The sequence below is a fragment of the Jatropha curcas genome, chromosome 6 (genome assembly GCF_041381405.1).
Source record: "Jatropha curcas cultivar XTBG-Jc1 chromosome 6, XTBG_Jcur_1.0, whole genome shotgun sequence".
Lineage (NCBI taxonomy): Eukaryota > Viridiplantae > Streptophyta > Magnoliopsida > Malpighiales > Euphorbiaceae > Jatropha > Jatropha curcas.
The window spans coordinates 4608094-4626773 of NC_143156.1; the positions used below are offsets into that span (position 1 = coordinate 4608094).

The following is an 18680-nucleotide window of genomic DNA, read 5'->3' on the forward strand; positions in this document are numbered from 1 at the left end:
TCAAATAGTATGAAAGTAATTTCTTTCTTATAATGATAGAAAATAGGACAAATATAAATAAATAGAACCAACAAGGTAGAATGAACATGAACATGCACTCGTGCAACACAATTTGGCAAAGAAGAGAAAGCCTAACATGAGAGAAAAGAGCCTGTCTGCCAAGCCAAGTGACTTCCCGGAAGTCCAAGAATGAGGGTTTTAGTTATCTACACTTAAAATATTAACCTCTTGTTTGATGAAACGGGCAAGTCACCTTTGGCTACGAAACAAATAAGACTCTCATTTTCATGTTAGATCACTCTTTCCCAAAATCCATATTCAAATGGGATGTTGACGATGCTTAGCTATACATAAAAGAAATCTCTATTTACATATAGGCCTATTTGGATCAAAAGAATATAACAAAAGTTTATATTCACATGTGTATGTCTTTTGCTACCATTCTTATGTATGGAGGTGCCCATATTGGAATATATTCTCTTCCCCTTGTATATCCATGCACTTTATTTCATTTTATTTTCCTTCTCTTAATCTCGCAAAATAGTAACATGTACTCACCCATAAAGTTAGGGCCGTTTAATTGGATTGTTGACCAGATTGAACATTGCATTCGAGAAATTTTTATATAGACTCAATTTATTACGTCAGCTATAGACCCACCCAATGAAATAAAGCTACATCAATAATTTATTCTTTTTTTAACTTATTTCTTATTAATTTTTTCATATTTTCCGTTTGATTAGAGATAGAAAACGTATTTGCATTGATTTAAGAGTTATTGATATGGGATTAGAAACAAGCAAGTTATTGGGAAATGAATTTATTTTATTGATAAGGTCTACAGCTAGCTAACGTAGTAGTCTACCTAGATTTTTTTTTTTTTTCCTTCTTTTTTGACGTGTATGAACTTCTTCTTTTGAAAGTTGAGGATTGAATAGTTAAATACATACAAAACGACGAATTAGTAAAATTTGAAATAGAATTTCTCAATATAGATAAGTGACTTATCATTTCCATAAATTATTGTAAAGTGTATTTGATAAAATAAGTTTTTCATTGAATCAGGAAAGTGACATTATTTCTAGGAAAAGGACTTTTCCGTTCTTTCTTCATGGGTCGTGATTCCGAGTCCATGTCAATCCACTTAAGATGGACCATTCCAAAGTCAACGTTCTTGCCACTGAAAGGAAAATCTCCATCTAATTGACTTTCTATTTTTGAAACCTTATTCGTGAAGAACAAAATGCTTTTATAAAGTGGCTATCAACTCGGTTTAGACAAGCATTTAGCTTGATGTTTTTATAAAATGGATTGCTTTCTTACATAAATAATATGTGCTAATGGGAAAGACCTATCTATACATGGTGTATGGCTCCACTCATATATCAAATCAATTGCAAATAATATTTTGGTTCAAACGAGAATATTTTTTATTATACACTGGGAAAAAAAAGACAAAATAGTAACATTATTTTTAAAAAAATTTTTGATTAGTTTGATACATGGAATCAACTATATACCGGGGATGGTAAGAAATTTCCTAAATATTATAGCAGTTCAAGGCCATTCTTGGTTAATACTGTTATGAGGTACAATTTTATTTTTATTTTTTCTAATATTTATGAAATGATTTTTTTCATCTATCAGATATTTGATTACTACTGATTGAAAATCATTTAATAATTTGGGAAAAAAAAACATCATAGATCATAGAAACTAATATATTGTATTACAAGAAATGATTTAGAGCTTAAGGAATATGTACTACAAGATAAAGAAATATTACACCATTGTATAATTTTATGACTAGCTTAAGGACTAATCTAGAGCTGCAATTTTGATTCAAACCCATTATCAATTACAGAGGTGGGAATTATATATACAAATTTTACAGCAATTGAACAAATATTTCCTGAAAACATAATTTGCGTTCAAATCTGTGATTAAAAGACATTGTTTGACATGGATTGTAAGATCTTATATTCATTGTGGGTAGACTGAATTTTGATAAGAAGACAAGCCAACTGCCATTGTAATTTGTATGTAGAGTTCAATTCCTGAATAAATAAAAAAATAAATATTGATGATATCATCTAATAGTAATTTTATGCCTGAAACCATGCAGGCTGATATAAATTACTTCATACAAGAAAGAAGAGAGAGGCTAGCATGAAAGAGAAGAGCTTATTAGCATAGCCAAGGAGACTGCCCGGAGCCAGCCGGCAAGTTTTAATGTAAAAACTTCTTAGATGGAGGGGGCAAGTCATCCTTGGCTACCAAATAAGACTCTGATCTTCATGTAAGACTTCTCTTCTTTATCTTCTAAAATAGCATTCCCCAGCTCCAACAAAATGGATAGGCATATTCACTATCTCCGTACCAAGACTTGAACTCATAAACTGATAATTCTATAATTGAGACAATTAGCCTTAGAAGAGAAGGTCTAGCATGACAAAGAAGAGCCTATCAAATTAGCCAAGGTGACTGCCTGATAACTCTACATTAGGGTTAAGATTTAAGTGCATATACCCAAAATGGCTAGAAGCAGGCAAGTCATCCTTGGCTATCTAATAAGACTCTTCTATTCATGTTTAGACCTCTCTTCTTTTTCTTGATTTCATTCTCAACAAGTGGATGCTCATTGCTACGTTTTGAAATCTATATTTATAGCCAATTCAAGTATAATATACGTGAAATCAAGATTTTGATATAACTTTTGGCTTCCCCTATAGCCAATTTGCCTTATCCACATGCATGCATTAATTTTCGTTTCTTAGAGCTTCCCATAATAGAATATATTCCTTTTAATTGGTTGTGTAGAAAGCTCTTGAAGGTTTGAAAGATGGGTACCACACCACTCATGCACAACACTGATATGTGCACTTAATTATTTTATTTGTACGATCAATTAAAAATTTAAATGAGAAATATTAACACAACGTTTTGCATAAATAAAAACTTAATAATTATAATAAATGATAACTAATATGTTGATTGAAATAATGAGCTAATCATCAATTTCACCTTGAACTTTTTGAATAATTGCAATTTCATTACAAATCGACGTTTGTATTCTAGGCATCCTAAAAGTGAATTAGAGCACTCTGAACTTGTCTATTTATTACAATTTCCAACCAAAAAAAATTAATATTGAAATTTTGTAACTTACTTGTATATATGCATATCTCAATAAACGAATATTAATTTAGAAGGAACGAAAATTGATATGCATAAATTACTATTTTCTTAATTAACGTTATAAAAAATATTTTCACAGTTACGCCTTACTTTCTTTATCTCATAATTTCCTAAATCTTACTTCAATAAGTCTTCTCTCACACCTCCAAACAAGACATAAAAGGTGGAAGGATATAGCTTCTAGTTTTAAAAAAATAATAGTAACTACAATAGATAAGATTTTGATTTGATTCGACAATTTTAAAGATAAGTACCGTATCAATGATTTTTTTTTTTTTTTGGAAACTACCGTATCAATGAGTTGATTGTTCATTTTTTATCAGAACAAAATTTTCCTTTTCAGGCATATCGGAATTTGACTTTACTTTTTCTTTTGAGGATAATGTTAAAGGAATTATATATGTTAACATTTGAATCATAATCCTTTGATTGGAGAACTTTTTTTATTTATTTGTTAGGAGGCCGATGAATTCAAATAACACTGCGGTGATTGGCTGATTAGAGGAATTTTTTTTTTTTTCGTATAAACCACCGGTATCTAGACCCACTTACCAGAAACCGCTTAATGTGGCTTGGGATATAGTCACAGTTAATGCTCATCACTCCTTCCTGCATGTGTGTTTAATAAGGATCGAATTCGAGAGCTCTTTCCACATGTCCAGCCTGCATTACCAATTAAACTACAACCTGTAGATACTGATTAGAGAAAATTTACACTCATACAAAGTTATACAAATAATGAAACCATCAATTATAAGCTAATGAACATAGATTTTGTTCTTTTCATGTAAGTTGACTACTTTTTTCCTATTATATCTTTGATGTAATTAAGTTGTTTAATTATATATACACTTCTCATCGAACTGAACAAAATTAATTTTGTCAGCCGCCTCCCTCTTTCTCTCCCTTTTGCCATTAAAATTTTCTTCCCTTCTCTCCATTGAAATACAAAATTAAGCATCTAGATACGGGTAGAGGCTGATTCTTATCTCTTGTGACAGCCCCTCCTCATATTTTTAGTTTTGTTACAAATTTTTATGTTTTTTAGTTAAATAAATTACGGATATATGTATATTCTGACATAGATTCATGTTATTTATGTTTCCACTACTGTTTGTGTTTATCTCCATTTTGTGTGGAGTTTATGATCTCTCCATTTTATGTGGAGTTTTGTTTTGTTGTTTGCATTTGTTTGGTTTATGTCGATAGGTTGTAATTTGTGGAGAATTTTTCAACTATAGGATGATCTTCGTCTTTTGGAGCCTAGCACCAGATCTTAAATGGGCTTGGAACATACTATTGAAAGTGATTCAGTAATTAAACTTTCCCGAATCCATTTTTGTTTGAGTAGCAGGAGCAACTTTTAATTTATTATGAGCCCAAACGATTGATTCAATAAGTTCTTGCCAATAACCACGACCACTGAATAGAAACATTAAACTAAAAGTACACTCATAATTGGCGAATTCATAGGTTCAATTCCTACTGGATGTGCGACCTGTTCCTCTATTGGATTTAATGATTCAAATCATTTGTGTTCTTCATAAGCAATTAATTCATGGATAATTACACCAATATATAGAGGATTCGGGGAGTTCATCTAATCAACTAGTTTTAAAGATCTATTCATTTTCTTCAAGTTCACATTCTATTTTTTATTAAGATTTCTTATTATATCAGTGAACAATAATTTATAATGTTCTGTCAATAGACATTTAAGAGTCATTTGAACTGAACAATAAATGCTCAAGATTTCTGTTCAGTACTCATGACCGGAATCTTTGCTAAGCATTAAAAACATTGACTTACAGATAAGAAATTACTATATAAATACTTGTATAATGTACTAAAGAGGACACAATCAATTACAATATCAAAACATAGCTCATTTCTCTTTTACTCCTATCAGTAAGCATTTGCTTCTTATAATACCGAATCAAAATGTGGAATTGAAGAGAATCGAAGTTGAAATCAGTTATTCTACTTTTGCTACCTGATAGTGTGCTAGCTAGTTGTCTTGGCAATGAACAAGGAGGACAAGTATTGGATTCAAAAACCTCGATGAATTTTCTAAGCAACTAAACAGAATATATTCTATATTATGGGTCAGCTATTTGAAAGTAAAAAGTCTTGTGGGGGTGAAGCAAATTGATCATCCCAATGTCAAAGTCAAGATTGAAATTTTATTCTTTGATTGGCTATAAATAAAGATGTCAAAACATAGCAATGGCATCCCCAATAAAGCATGAAATCAAGAACAAGAAGAGAGATCTAACATGAAAATAAGAGTCTTGTTTGATAGCCAAGGATGACTTGCCTGCTCCTAGCCATTTTGGGTTGTGAGTATCATAAATAACCCTTATATGGGGGTTTCAGGCAGTCAACTTGGCTAGTTTGACAAGCTCTTTTTTGTCATGCTAGACCTTCTCTTCTATAAAGCATTTCTTCAATTCTTGGTGTGGAGATAGTGTTTATGCATATATTGGTATTATTTGAGAGGAAGAGAAGCCTTACATGAAGTAAAGAGTGTTGTTTGTTAGCCAAGGATGACTTGCCCACTCTCTATTAAATGGTTTCAATTCAATTTCTTTTGTTTTATTATTCAAAAACTTAATTTTTGGCTGTGGGCAGTCAACTTTGGCTATGCTGACACACTCTTCAATTTCATGCTAGGCTGATCTCTTCTTCACCAACAAATTCTCTGTTTAGATATAATGTCATTCATCAACTAATTGATAATTGAATATCAAGAGTTTATCTAAGAAGTTATTGTTTAAGGTAAATATAGTCTAAATATTTTTATAAGGTATTAATATAAATACAAATTAATTAATAGCTAATAGGAAAAAAGTTTCAAAAAAACAATTGGTGAAATCAATAATTAATTGAGATTTTCATTGGTTATTAGTAACTGATTAAAATTATTATAAAATATCTGATAACTGATTAAAATTATTACTAAATATCAGTATTGGCACAAATCAACTATGAACTGCGTAAAACAATTCCATCAAACATTCGCATACATCTATAATGTTCATGCCGAAAAGAATATGGACTATTAATCTTATAAGGCATAAATATTTATACAATTTTTTTTAAACATGTACTATTTTGAATTTTTGAAAAATAGTTTCTAATGAAAATGTTTTCTATCTTTCGAGGAAAATGTTGTTTTGAAAAATATTTTTTAAATAATTTATTATTCATTGTTTGATTGTAACATTGAAAAACAGTTTAAAAAATATTAAAATTTTTAATTTGTATAGACATAAAAATATTTACAATTAATTTTGTATTTTAAAAATTTATATTAAATATGAGAAAAATACATAAAAATGATAAATTATAACTGGTGATAAATATAAGAAAGATTATACTAAATTTGTTCACCTTAAAAAAATATTTTTCTCTCTTAAAAATAAAATGTCGGTTTTAAATAACTTTATTTTCCTTTTACAGCAAACTATGTTTTTTGATTGAAACTTTTTTAAGTACCCCAAACGTCGAAATTACTCTACGCAGAAGACACAAATCCCAACTCTGCCTTCGGTTTCTCTCTTGGAATTTTCTTTTTCATGCTATCAAATTCAAGCTATGGCTTTTAGTTTGTTTGGGCCATTAGAGCAGAGAAGATATCGCTTTCAATAGTTTTATTCTCTACCGTTTTGCAGAATCCCACTGTGATTCATCATCATCATCATCTACATTCATTATAATGAAAATGCGATACATTACTCGTGTCTATGCAGCCACTTCTCTCCTTCATGCCAACGCAGTTCGTGCTTTGGTAAAACACTTCTCTTGTTCGACAAAATGCTTAAAAGAAATACTTACATGAATTACAATGATGAGCCACCCGCAAACCAAAAACAATACATAGTCACTGAGATTCAAAGACCACAAAGGGATTAAACTGATATAGGGTAGGGGCCGCGCGAACGCAGGCCCCCACTGCCACAAATTATGACGTAGGCTCTCCCAACTTGGGGAGACCTTAGACCAGCACCCCTCCGAAGTGCAATGGAGGTCACTGATCTAGACCATGAGCCTTCTTGATCGCCCATTGATCCCGTCCAGGTAAGTATGTTTACAAGGTTTCTGCTCTTTCTATTTATACGTGCATGGCCTGCCTCGCTCCTTGCAAAGTATCGATGTGGGATGTTGTATCAGAGGCTACCATGAAAGAAAGAAAGAAAATTGTCAAGGCTAGCCAAGTTGACTGCCTGAAACTTAACACAAAGTGTTATGGTTATGATCTGAGATAAAGAGACCTGTTGTATAGATCAGGCAACAACTTTCTTCCTTTCACGAAAGGCACTCTTCTTTTTTCTCAAATGGCATTGCTCTTATTGATTAAGATTCTAAAATATTCAAGTTCAAGTATACTATTCTTCAATGTCTAACTAAGAAAGAAATCTCCTCATTCATACTTTGCATGCAATGCTTTCTCATAATAATTTGAGTGGAACTGCTTCAAGTTTGATGTTATATAATAATTTTTCAATTATTAGATTTAAAATTGTATTGCGATCGTAATAATTGTATTTATATCAATATAATTTTAAAGCTCATGGCTGATTATAATGACTAATTTTTATATATTTAAGTCTTTGGAGAATCCAACTCCTTCGACATAGAAGCATAAAATCCAGCTGTATGAAGAGCAGAAAACACTATCATTTTGCAGAATCTCACTATATTTTCCATGCCAACGGCTGATTAAAAGATGAACTACAACATGAAATATGATAATTGATGATAACAACCAAATAGGAAAATTGAACTTATTTAGGACAGGGGCCGCGCGAACGCAGGCCCCCACTACCACAAATTATGACGTAGGCTCTCCCAACTTGGGGAGACCTTAGACCAGCACCCCTCCAAAGTGCAATGGAGGTCACTAATCTAGACCATGAGCCTTATTGATCGCCCATTGATCCCGTCCAGGTAAGTATGTTTATAAGACTAATGCTCTTCCTATTTATATGCACTTGGCCTGCCTTGCTCTTTATAGAGTCTCGATGTGGGATATTGTGTCAGTGTAAAGAAGAGAGGCTATCATGAAAGAAAGAAATTTGTCAAGATGACTACCGAGCAACTTTCTTCTCTTCATGTGAGGCACTCGTCCTTTTTCTCTAATGGCATTGCTTGACTAAGATATTTTAAATTTAAAGATATTTTCATTCGTATTATAAAAATGAGAAGGTAATAAAGCTTCCACTCTAAACATTATCTGCAGAGAAGAATAAGTATTAAGGTATTAGCTAAGAAATGAACAGGAGACATGATTTCACCTTATTATGGTTGGTGAAGGATATCAATCAAAAGAAACTAATGTCGTCTTCCAATTCCTAATAATAATAAGAATTGGCTTTTGTCTCAGACCAAAAACTCCTAGTTCCACTCAAACCCAGCACTTAACCCAACCAGAAAACACAACTGTCCCATAATAATTTGAGATGTACCTAATTGATTGTGCATTTTTTAAAAAAATAATAATAATAAATTGTTAATCAAAATGTTATTTTGTCCACAGTACTTTTTAAATAATTCACCTTAATTTTTGTGTCACTTCCTACAAAATTTTTTTGAAAGAAACTAATGTTTGAAGGTTTTATGAAATATGAATGGATAAACATATCCTCAAAACTCAATTATTTTATAGTTCTAACCACTAATTTATATATAGCCTCTATGCACAGTAGTGACAAACAGATTCCAAGTACGTACTAATCAAACACTTAAATTAGAGATTAATCAAGATTAAATTATTTAATAACCAAATCATTTTTATTGAAACATAAAAAGAAGTACCATGTAAAATAAATTTTCATTAAATATCTCAAATAACTAGAATCACATTTTAATATTTAAAAATAAATGAGGTCATAATTACCAACTTTCAATAATAACATTTTCCTTTCTCTGAAGTTTTACCCTTCCCAAACAAAAACTAAGGAGAGAAAATTCATAATTCCTTATAATTGTCCTTCGTATCCTTTCCTAACCTTTCCAGACAAAGTGCTAATGAATAACAAAAAACATTAACATTCGACTGGCAAATTTGACAAATTACTGAACAGAAATTATCGGTATTCACAAATCATAATATGTACAGTTGACGGGCTCTCCAAATTTCACTAGTTATCTGAATCCTCGATGGGTTAGACTGGCAAGGGAACTATAATTATTTCAATACTATAAATTTTTAATTGTTCATGTAACAACAAAAAAGAACGCCCAACACTCAATTGTCATGTATATTTAACTTGTTGTTATAGCAAAAATGACATATCTCTTGCCCACGACTTAAATGAGGAAGAGAAAGTGATCTCATCAGAACTTTATCATCCGAAATTGCTGCTTCTTGGTAAGAATAAAAAGGGCTTCGTGCCTTTCAACAACAGCAGCTTCAAATACATCTCCTAAAAATACGTCAGATTATGTATTTATGTTTTTTTAACATTAGCCCCAACCTCAACGTCTGAAGAAGAAACCTTGTTGCCTCTGTTCTTGCATTCGCCTGTATCATCATTCAACAAAATTAGAATGTCATTTTGTGCAAAATAATTTGGAGTTGGCTTTCTAATCATTGCCAGCCAGCCAGCCTTCAAATATCCCCATATAAAATTTGACATAAACGATAGGCAAGCAAGAAAATATCCCCATATCCCCATATAATTTGGAGTTGGCTTTCCAATCACCTCTGAGTTTCCTTGGATCGTTCCTTGAACTCTTTTGCAATATCCTGCCTGTCATAAGATGCTAGCACTTTTCTGATATCAGCTGGACTTGCACGAGCAACATCTGCAATGCATAAACGAACCACGTATTAACTGTTTATGTTAGAGATTGCATTCCTTCTTTTAGATACTGGGATCCATTCAAGAAAATTGGTTTGCCCTTCAAGATGCAAATAACAAAGGATCACAAACATTTAAACAAAATTATGTAACATATGCTTACATTCAAGAAAGGGAATGAGATCCAAAAGTGTTGTATCCACAGATTCATCTCCTTTCTCATCAATCTTAAATGGCTTGATTTGGACACCATTCTCTGGCTGAAGGCTGTTTTCAAATGCATGAGCACTCACATATATGATCTTACCTGGGTCTCTATTGAGTTTTGAGAGATCCTGAAAATAACATTTACATCAAATATCATTATCAGTTTCACAAAGTAATGGCTCTAGAACAGCAAGAAGTGTTTATTCAAAATAAACAAAATAAAATAAGCTTGCATCAAGGGGGAAAAAAATCTTCCAAAGTTACTGCCAACACAGACTATACCTTTTTCTGGCAAGTGCCAACACAAAATTGTACATCACTAACAAGGCTTAATTTCACCTGTGTTCTCTAAATTTATCACCAAGTTACTTTGTGGTCACACAAATTCAAATTAGTCAAAGAAAAATGGTAAGTTCTTTGTGGACTTCATTGAGACACTAGTATCTAAGCCAGCAAGAAGTCGGTGAATGAGGCTGCAATTTAATGCAACTCAACTCTTTAGTGGCACCTAATCATTCTCCCTCTCTAAAATGTTTCCTATATCTTGCTTGACCTGAAAAATAGCCAGATTCAGCAAACAGAAATTTGTCTCCCAACACACTAACAAAGGAGTGAGTAACCAATGAGGCTAGTTCCCAATCGCAATCATGGATTTCGTTTGGAATGTGCTAACACTTTGCAATCAAAGCGATCAGTTGGTAGAGCCAAATGCCTAGTTTTAAATTTTTCTAGTGACAATTGTAGCTTGGTCTACACATCTTTCAAGTCAAGTGAGAAAGGTTTTTTTTTTTTTCTTTTTTACCTGGAGCAGAGAGTGGAGGATGAGGAGTTACACAGAGAGGGGTTAGGGCTAACAAAAGAGTTTAGATGTACTAAAAAGTTAAAAAATGATGCCTTGTCACTGGTTTGTGGCCAAATTCTAGTTCCATTTGAAACCCACTTAGAGCCTTAGTTATTTTTCCATAAACAGTTGAATTTAGGCGACCACAAAGAAATCTTAGAATTGATTTTAGTAGCTATACGTGAAATTAAGCTTGCATAAATGATACATGGTAACAATTATAATTGCAGATGATGAACCAAAAGGGGAAGAAATGCCAAATTAAAGAAAACAAATCTGGAAGTTAATTGTTTCATTGAGTGATGAAGTTGTCTCTCTTTCATTCTTCCCTTAGTTTTGAACTCAAACAAAGTATACACACATTTTATTCGAGTGAAGAACACATGAACTCCTATCCATCTCCTAGTTCTCCATGCAACATATTATAGAGCAAGCAACTCTAAAATAAATGCGCAGGAAATTCTGGTTCCAAGAAATACTTCCCATGCAAAATAATGCCATTCAACTAACTAACAGAAACATACTAATGACACTAGAATTGCTAAAAAACACACTTACACTGAGGAAACTGCAGACAAGGAACTGAAACAGAATTTCATCTACTTAATCTCGTTTGGAAGACAAAAAATCTCACAACAATTTAACATGAATTTATGAATAGCGCGTATTGAAAGGCAATAGATCAACATTAAAGCCAAAGCCTTTGTGATGCAATAAGCAAGCACAGAAGAGCCTGCTCAACATTTATAACTGGACAAGCAATAGAATATTTTTTATGCCTGTCACAATAAGACATGCTAGATATTCACTTTCAAATACCACGAATCCAATCAAGGGAATGCCAGCATTACAAGTGTCAGTAAAAACTGGAAACTAGTAGAAGCTGGTAATTTCAAACATATAAACAAATGTGAGATGCATTTCAAATACACATCTTCACGCAATCAGTGCAAATGAAAAAAATATTTTATGGTAGAATGGCCTGAAGAAGCAATAAACAATACATACTCTATAGTGCTTGCCATCCTGATACTTGGTAGCACCCCTTGATAGCCTATATCGTATACAGTGGTTGGTGTCCAACCTTTCAATAACAGGATCGACATACTGCACGAATAAAAATAAACTCATATGAAAGTGAATTTGAAGAATATAGGACCATGCTCAACTGAAAATAGGGAGTGAAGTGACCTAATATGGATTAAGATTACCATATTCAGCTGGTCAGAATACACCACAACTTCATACAACCTTGCAAGGTGTTGCAAGAAGTCATCGACTCCAGGTCTTTTGAAAGTTCGCCAGCCTCTATCACGCTGTAGATGACAAGAAAAGAAGATATCGTTCTTACAATCATATCAGATACAAGTCCTTCATGCACATATTGACAAGATTAACTGTAAGTTCTAAATTTTCTATGTAAAACAGAAACAGACATCAGAGAGTTAAATACAATTTGTTTCTCTGAAGCCATTACTTCTGAAACAACATTCCGGAACCAAATGAATTTTACAAGAATAAACAAAGCTTCAAATTCTACCATGAAAAGGATCAAAAGAGGTTTTCCAAAATCATTTTTCCACTTAAGACCATACCTTCCAATCACTGTAAATAATCGTCTCATTAAGATCCAAAACAAGTGTAAAAACATGTTGCTCGGAGGGATGCAAATCAGGTAGAAGCTTATCTGAGGTAGGTTCAGTAAAACCCTACACAAAGCAAAAAATTCATGACCAATAATAAAAAAACAGAGAAAAATGGATTTTAATATAAGATGGCATACATAGCATTATTAGACTCACTTTAACTTGCTCTTCAATCGTCCTCCTCAGGTCCAAGTAAAGTTCAACTGCTTTAGCAGGGACTGACATGATATAGGCAGACAAATGACATCATATGATGCCAATGATATTAAAAACTCAAAATAGAAGCAGAAAAAGGGTAGTTGGCACAATGCAATAAAAGTACAGCACAAGATCACTATTAAACTGTTGTTTAGTAGCTTGAAGGCCATCAAGTAAAAAGTCCAACCACCCACCCACTATCCTGGCAGATGTGCTCTAACTTAATAGCTGAGAAGAAGGCGCCTAAGGAAATCCTCACTTTGGCTGCTGTCCCAACTTAATAACAGCTGACTGTTAAGTCTTAACTAGAGAATCTACAAGCTAATGTAAATGCAAGGCAAAGCTTCCATCAGATACTCAAATTTTATAGCTGAGTAGTAGATATTGGGGAAAATTCTTTGCTTGATAATACAAGGACAAAAAGTAAATACAGTGAGCTAAAGTTTTTTTTTTTTTTTTTTCCTTTTTTGGGGAAGGCTAGCTAGAACTTTTACATTGAGGTTGTTGAATGACATGACATATACAGTGAGTCTTGACAACTCAGTATTCCGTATTTCAGAGATGCTGAATGTTCTCTTTCCCCTGTTGATATGTGTTGAGAATAAAGGAAAATTCTAACACCACTTGTAAAATTTATATAACAAGATGGAGAGTAGGAATTTCAAGTGATTGGGGAAAAAAATTTGGTGGATGACCAACACTCCAAGTCAGAAAAAGTGAATGATAATGAATGAAATGAATTTGATGTACCGAAGCTAATGTCCTCAGATGCAACAAAAATCTTAGGAGAAAATAATGCACTTCGTACAAAATATGAAACAAGGAGCAAATGTATGTCAATAAATATCACAACAAAGTTTATAGAGAGAAAATGGTAGGGGATTTCACCTGTCATTGCAGCAGAATAGAGCAAAGCCTGATACTTCTGCACAAGAGAATTAGTAAAGAAGGTCAATGTTTTGTGCCATTTCTCCAAGCGTTATTAGTCAAGACAATTCAACAACCATTAGACTTAATCCCTCAGTATATTTAAGGCAGAGTTAAAGAAATATTAAGACGAAACTCTGAATTAGACTAACCTCAATGGAGGATGCATCTTCACCAGCCTTATAGTTTGTAGATTCTCTCAATGCCTTCGTCTTCTCCTCTACTTGATCCAATGAATAAGCTGCAAAAAACGTAAAGAAGTAATATTGTTTTCAATTATCAAGAATCAATAACCGAAGAATGAAATTAATCTTAGATAATCGAATAATAGTAAATGGATTTGCAAATTCATTTAACTGAAAACAAAAATTAATACAAACCGTAAGTTGCGTAGCCAGCATAACCAGCAGCTCCAGTGAGAGAAGAAATGATCCCATACTTCAAAAAACTCCAACCTTTCTTCTCCGAGCCCGACGCTGCAGCCTCAGCCGCTGGCTCCGCCGCAGGCGCTACCGTCTCCGCGGCTTGATCGGGGATGATAGACTGAGAAGAGATGATCGACTCTTTGTCTACGTTTGAGCTAAAAAACCGCCGATCAGGTTTCCTATTTCTCAACAGTATTGAAAAAATGCGAGATCGAGGTACAATTGAAGCCATTGTTAGGGCTTTTCAAGGTTTTGGGAAGTTTAGGGTTTAAATAGGGTTTTGGATGAGTTTGCGTGGGATTTTGGGAGAGAGAAAACTCGAGTGTGCGTCCTATTACAGCAGCTGTGAAATTTTGAGCATGTTATCTATGATAATTAGCATCAGCGAGATAACTACTGAGTAACAGGTCAAAATGGAGAACCGAACCGTTTAAACCGGACGGCGTTAAAAGGACAGTTTTTTTATATTTTTTTGTTTGGGTTTATTTTGTGCTTTTAGAAGGTTGCTCTATTTTTTTTGTTCAATGAAGTCCTAATTTCATTTTATGTAATACTATATTTTATAGTTTATTGGAACATAATTTATAAGATTTACCACTTTAACAATTCGTGAATTAATCAAGTTCAAATCAAATAATTAATAGATCCCGAAGTTTTTAATCAAGTCAAATTCAAGTAATTAATGCCTGAATTCACTAAACTTAATTTGATTAACCCGTAATTGTGATTGAGATAAAAGAAAAATAAGAGCCAAGTAGCGCTAATATGTAAAATTGGCCAAATGAATGGAGTTGCTTTAGTTTATTTTGAATTTAAAAATATTAGGTAATGTTTGGTTGGAGGCAAGTAAATTAGAAAAACATATAAAATCTTATTTTAGATTCCATTATCAATTTTACCTCCGGGAAAAGTAGATCATCTAATTTCCTTTGCACCAAGTAAGTTTTTCAAGAATGGCTAGGGAAGTTCTTCCCTAGTTAATTGCAGTAAAATTTACCAATTTATCATATTATTTAAATACATTTAACATTACATTATATATATTATTATATTTTGTAAATTGTAATTTGAGAGCAATTTAGGAAATTGATTTGCACATTAAACACATTCAAAGTATACTTCCTCCAAAATAATATCCTTGAAGGTGGATGATTTTGAACCAAAAGTGGCTCGTTTTAATAAAAATCTACTGGCTAATAAGAAAAAGCCAAAAATCTAGAATCATATAATAGCAATTAGAAATTCTAGGTAATTGATCAAAATCTAAATTTGTTCCCCTCTTTACATTTCTGAATCAACTCAGGCCTGCAACTGCTTACACTTGCTTTAGTTCTTGTGCATTTGCCAAATGTTTCTTTCCATTAAGGTGAGAATCCATGTTTCCTTCACTGCTGCAGCTTATCTTACAAATGCTACACCACCAATTATTTCTAACTTCAACAATTCTACTTTTCAGGCTTTCTTCCACTGAAGCAGCTGGCAAAACCTCACATTCCAGCATCCGGTTCATGGATTTAACCCTTTCACAAGCGTTCCTGTGTCGCTTTCCTTCAAGATGTGAAACAAGGATTTTCTCACTTGCAATTGTTACCCTGCATATGCCACAAGTCCATGGATTCATGTGAATACTGTTAGCTGCTAATGCTTCAGTTGCCAGTTTTTCTTTCTTCTCTAGAGTATCAACCGCTGTCTCTGATAATTCTTGGAAAATCTTGGCTTTCAGCTTCTGAAGTTTATTCATATGTCGATTTCCTTGAAAATGAGAAACAAGATCCATCTTACTTGTTGATGTTACTTGACATACAAAGCAAGTCCATGTGTTCAGTGTGCTCTTGAATTGTAAATTTGCCATTTCTTTGATACCCAGAACCTTGCTCTTCGATGCCTGGCTTCTGCAGGGGTTTAGTTTCTCACAAGTTTTCTCGTGTCTCTTTCCATTAAGATGTGAAATAAGATTTGCCTCGCATGTAGTTCTTACCTGACATAGAGCACAACTCCACTCCTTTAGTGGGTTCTTAAAAGGCAATATCCCACTGGAAAGATCTCTACTTGTTCTTCCATTTCCTGATGAAGCATTTTCGATTTGTCCAAACTGAAAACGTGGTGAAATGGAAGAAAAGATCACAAAAACATGAAAGAACTGTAAAAAATTTAATTACTAGATTACAAAAAGGTTGAATGATTTGACAGGCATGAAAGAACTGTAAAAAACTTTACCTGAATGGTTGAGACAAATTCTTTCTCCTCTGTTCTCTCCAAAGCATAATTATTATTGTCTTTCTGCCCAACTTTAGGTTCTTCAAACTCTGCCTGCATTTAGCATTAGCAACATTATATTTCCATATCACAAATTTCTGATTCACAGGCTCATTTAGCACCATATTACATGCATTATACCTTGAAAGCAATGAGGTTCTCCAAAGATTTCGCACCAGTTCGTTTTGCATCTCTATTGACCTGCTGAACTAGTTCTTCGTCTTGCTTTAAGAAAACCTTCTGATTGGCAAATCGGTAAATAGAGAGGCATGGATGAACAAAGCGTTTATAGACAAAGAAAGAACCATCAAAGTCAGGTGTAAGCAAGTAGAAAACAATAACCAGCTTAACGTGAGTCCAACAGGGTAGCCTGGCATATGCAAAAATAAATAAATAAATAAACATTAAAGCTTTGACTGAACAATTCTGAACTCGTCTACAGAGACTTGAGATTGTAAATTTAAACCCCCAGTCGAAGTCAAAATACAACAGAAAAAAAAAGAAGGGAAGAAGCAAAATTAATCACCATAGTAGTAGCTTGTGAAAAGCATGTTCAAACAGCAAAATCAAAGATAAGCAGACCCAGTAAGTGATCAACTTCTGGGTGGCTGAGGTTGAGATTGAGTCAGTCTCAATTGCTTCAATGGAAACACATCTGTCAATTAATTAAACAATTTAACTGTTAAATCATGCTAAAAAATAATCAGTTTATTGGTTATGCTCAAACAAAATGTTTATTTAGCATTTTATTAAAGAAAATTAAACTGAATATAAATTTAAATGAAGCTGAAATAAAAGAGAAATATAGACTCACAACGGGTAACCCAAAGCAATGAGAGGCCTGAAAGTAGAACAAAAATAATTAGAGTCAAAACACAGGTTAAACCCATAAACAAGAAAACAAAAGGAAAATCAACAGTGCAGAAGTACTTATTGGGACATAAACGAAGAACTTAGTAATTGCAAGTCAACTAATCATTAAGCATGTAAAAACTGAGAATTCTACCAATTACCCAGAAGAAGAAAAGATGATATCTTTCTAAAAGAAAAGGAAAGAAAATTTCACAAGCTAAAACGTGTTTGACATACCAAGCAAAAACATGAAAGCATTCCAATGAGAACTTGAAGAAAAGACCCATAAAACCCATCTTCTTTGAAAGAGTCCAGCCTCTCTAGAGAGATTTACTTAGCTTAAGTAAAGAAGGAAAAAGTAAAGCAAATGCTAACTGTTCTACTGGGAAGTGAAGCAGTCGACTTCTTGAACCTTTATTCTCGAAATTGCCAATTTGCCATCTGTTGTGCGGTACCACTTAAGTGGGACCCACATGCTTTAAAAAAGAAAAAAAAAAAAAAAAACGTGTTGTACGCGTTATTAACGCTTGCTCTTCTTCTATAAATAGAAGTAAGTGTGCAGCTCACAAAACCCAAAGCAGCAAGATTACAGAAGTGCATTGCTCTGTCAAGAACCGTGGAATTTATAACACTAACAGAAGTGCGTTGCTCTATCAAAATAGATCAGATATATTGACGAAGATTCTTTCAAAAGAAAAGTTCGAATACTGTCGGTTAGCTGCAGGAATAATGATGGCTAATGTTTCCACTTAAGTGTGCAGAGAAAAATAATGATGGCTAATGTTCCCACTTAAGTGTACAGGGGAGAATTGTTGTGCGGTGCCCACTTAAGTGGGACCCACATGCTTTAAAAAAGAAAAAAAAAAGGAAAAACGTGTTGGAATAACGTGTCAGTCGGTGGACACGTTAATTAACGCGTCCTCTTCTCCTATAAATAGGAGAATTTAGCAGCTCACAAAACACACAGCAAAAAGAAGAAAAAAAAAGAGAGAGTTAGGATTTCCTAAAACTAGGGGAGAGAAAAATAATGAGGAAATTATTATGGGTTGTTTTTTGGGAAACACTTTGAGTGACACTATATAAGCCTACTATTTATAATAGTAGAAGAACTATTTGGAGTTGGTCCCGTGACGTAACCCTAATTTCTGTGTGTCACTTTTTTATTTTTTCGCTACATTAATTTTCTCATAGTTACCTGAAAGGGCTCAACACCCTCTATTATGCTAGTTATAATTAATCACTCAAGTTTCTTGGTCGGCGGATGTTGAGTGTATATTGAGAAATTATTATATTTCCAAAGGAAAATTAATTAACTGCTATTTTC

The 18680-nt window shown here is 33.2% G+C and overlaps 2 protein-coding genes and 2 non-coding genes across 5 annotated transcripts; all 4 read right to left on the bottom strand.

Annotated features, from left to right (window-relative positions):
• Positions 1-7124: 7124 nt before the first annotated feature.
• On the bottom strand, positions 7125-7286 carry LOC119371345 (U1 spliceosomal RNA). The gene has a single exon (XR_005178956.1). It is a non-coding gene; the product is annotated as a U1 spliceosomal RNA (small nuclear RNA).
• A 708-nt stretch (positions 7287-7994) lies between these two features.
• Positions 7995-8156, bottom strand: LOC119371346 (U1 spliceosomal RNA). Its single transcript, XR_005178957.1, has one exon. It is a non-coding gene; the product is annotated as a U1 spliceosomal RNA (small nuclear RNA).
• Positions 8157-9245: 1089 nt separating this feature from the next.
• On the bottom strand, positions 9246-14619 carry LOC105636029 (mitochondrial import inner membrane translocase subunit TIM50). The gene is made up of 10 exons (XM_012219204.4): positions 14204-14619; positions 13976-14064; positions 13785-13821; positions 12855-12916; positions 12648-12761; positions 12264-12368; positions 12061-12159; positions 10168-10339; positions 9906-10008; positions 9246-9724 (listed from the first exon to the last, which is right to left on the bottom strand). Exons 1-10 carry the CDS (start codon positions 14478-14480, stop codon positions 9679-9681), a joined length of 1104 nt encoding a protein of 367 aa, XP_012074594.1. The 5' UTR covers positions 14481-14619; the 3' UTR covers positions 9246-9678.
• Positions 14620-15400: 781 nt separating this feature from the next.
• LOC105636030 (HVA22-like protein c) lies at positions 15401-17755 on the bottom strand. 2 transcript variants are annotated; one of them, XM_012219207.4, is made up of 7 exons: positions 17594-17755; positions 17319-17345; positions 17031-17159; positions 16646-16874; positions 16466-16558; positions 16227-16340; positions 15926-16140 (listed from the first exon to the last, which is right to left on the bottom strand). In XM_012219207.4, exons 1-7 carry the CDS (start codon positions 17650-17652, stop codon positions 16027-16029), a joined length of 765 nt encoding a protein of 254 aa, XP_012074597.1. In that variant the 5' UTR covers positions 17653-17755; the 3' UTR covers positions 15926-16026. The 2 variants fall into 2 exon arrangements, with proteins under 2 accessions (XP_012074596.1, XP_012074597.1); XM_012219206.4 differs by having other exon boundaries at positions 15401-16340; positions 17594-17751.
• Between the last annotated feature and the right edge of the window lie 925 nt (positions 17756-18680).

Coding starts and splice junctions, on each gene's coding strand:
- LOC105636030 (XM_012219206.4), bottom strand. CDS start 17,652: ATGGGTTTTATGGGTCTTTTCTTCAAGTTCTCATTGGAATGCTTTCAT. Junction 17,160..17,318: donor ATTGCTTTGGGTTACCCGTT/GTGAGTCTATAT, acceptor ATTAATTGACAG/ATGTGTTTCCATTGAAGCAA. Junction 16,875..17,030: donor TTTCACAAGCTACTACTATG/GTGATTAATTTT, acceptor TGCATATGCCAG/GCTACCCTGTTGGACTCACG.
- LOC105636029 (XM_012219204.4), bottom strand. CDS start 14,480: ATGGCTTCAATTGTACCTCGATCTCGCATTTTTTCAATACTGTTGAGA. Junction 14,065..14,203: donor TGCTGGCTACGCAACTTACG/GTTTGTATTAAT, acceptor CGTTTTTTGCAG/CTTATTCATTGGATCAAGTA. Junction 13,822..13,975: donor AAGATGCATCCTCCATTGAG/GTTAGTCTAATT, acceptor TCTCTTGTGCAG/AAGTATCAGGCTTTGCTCTA.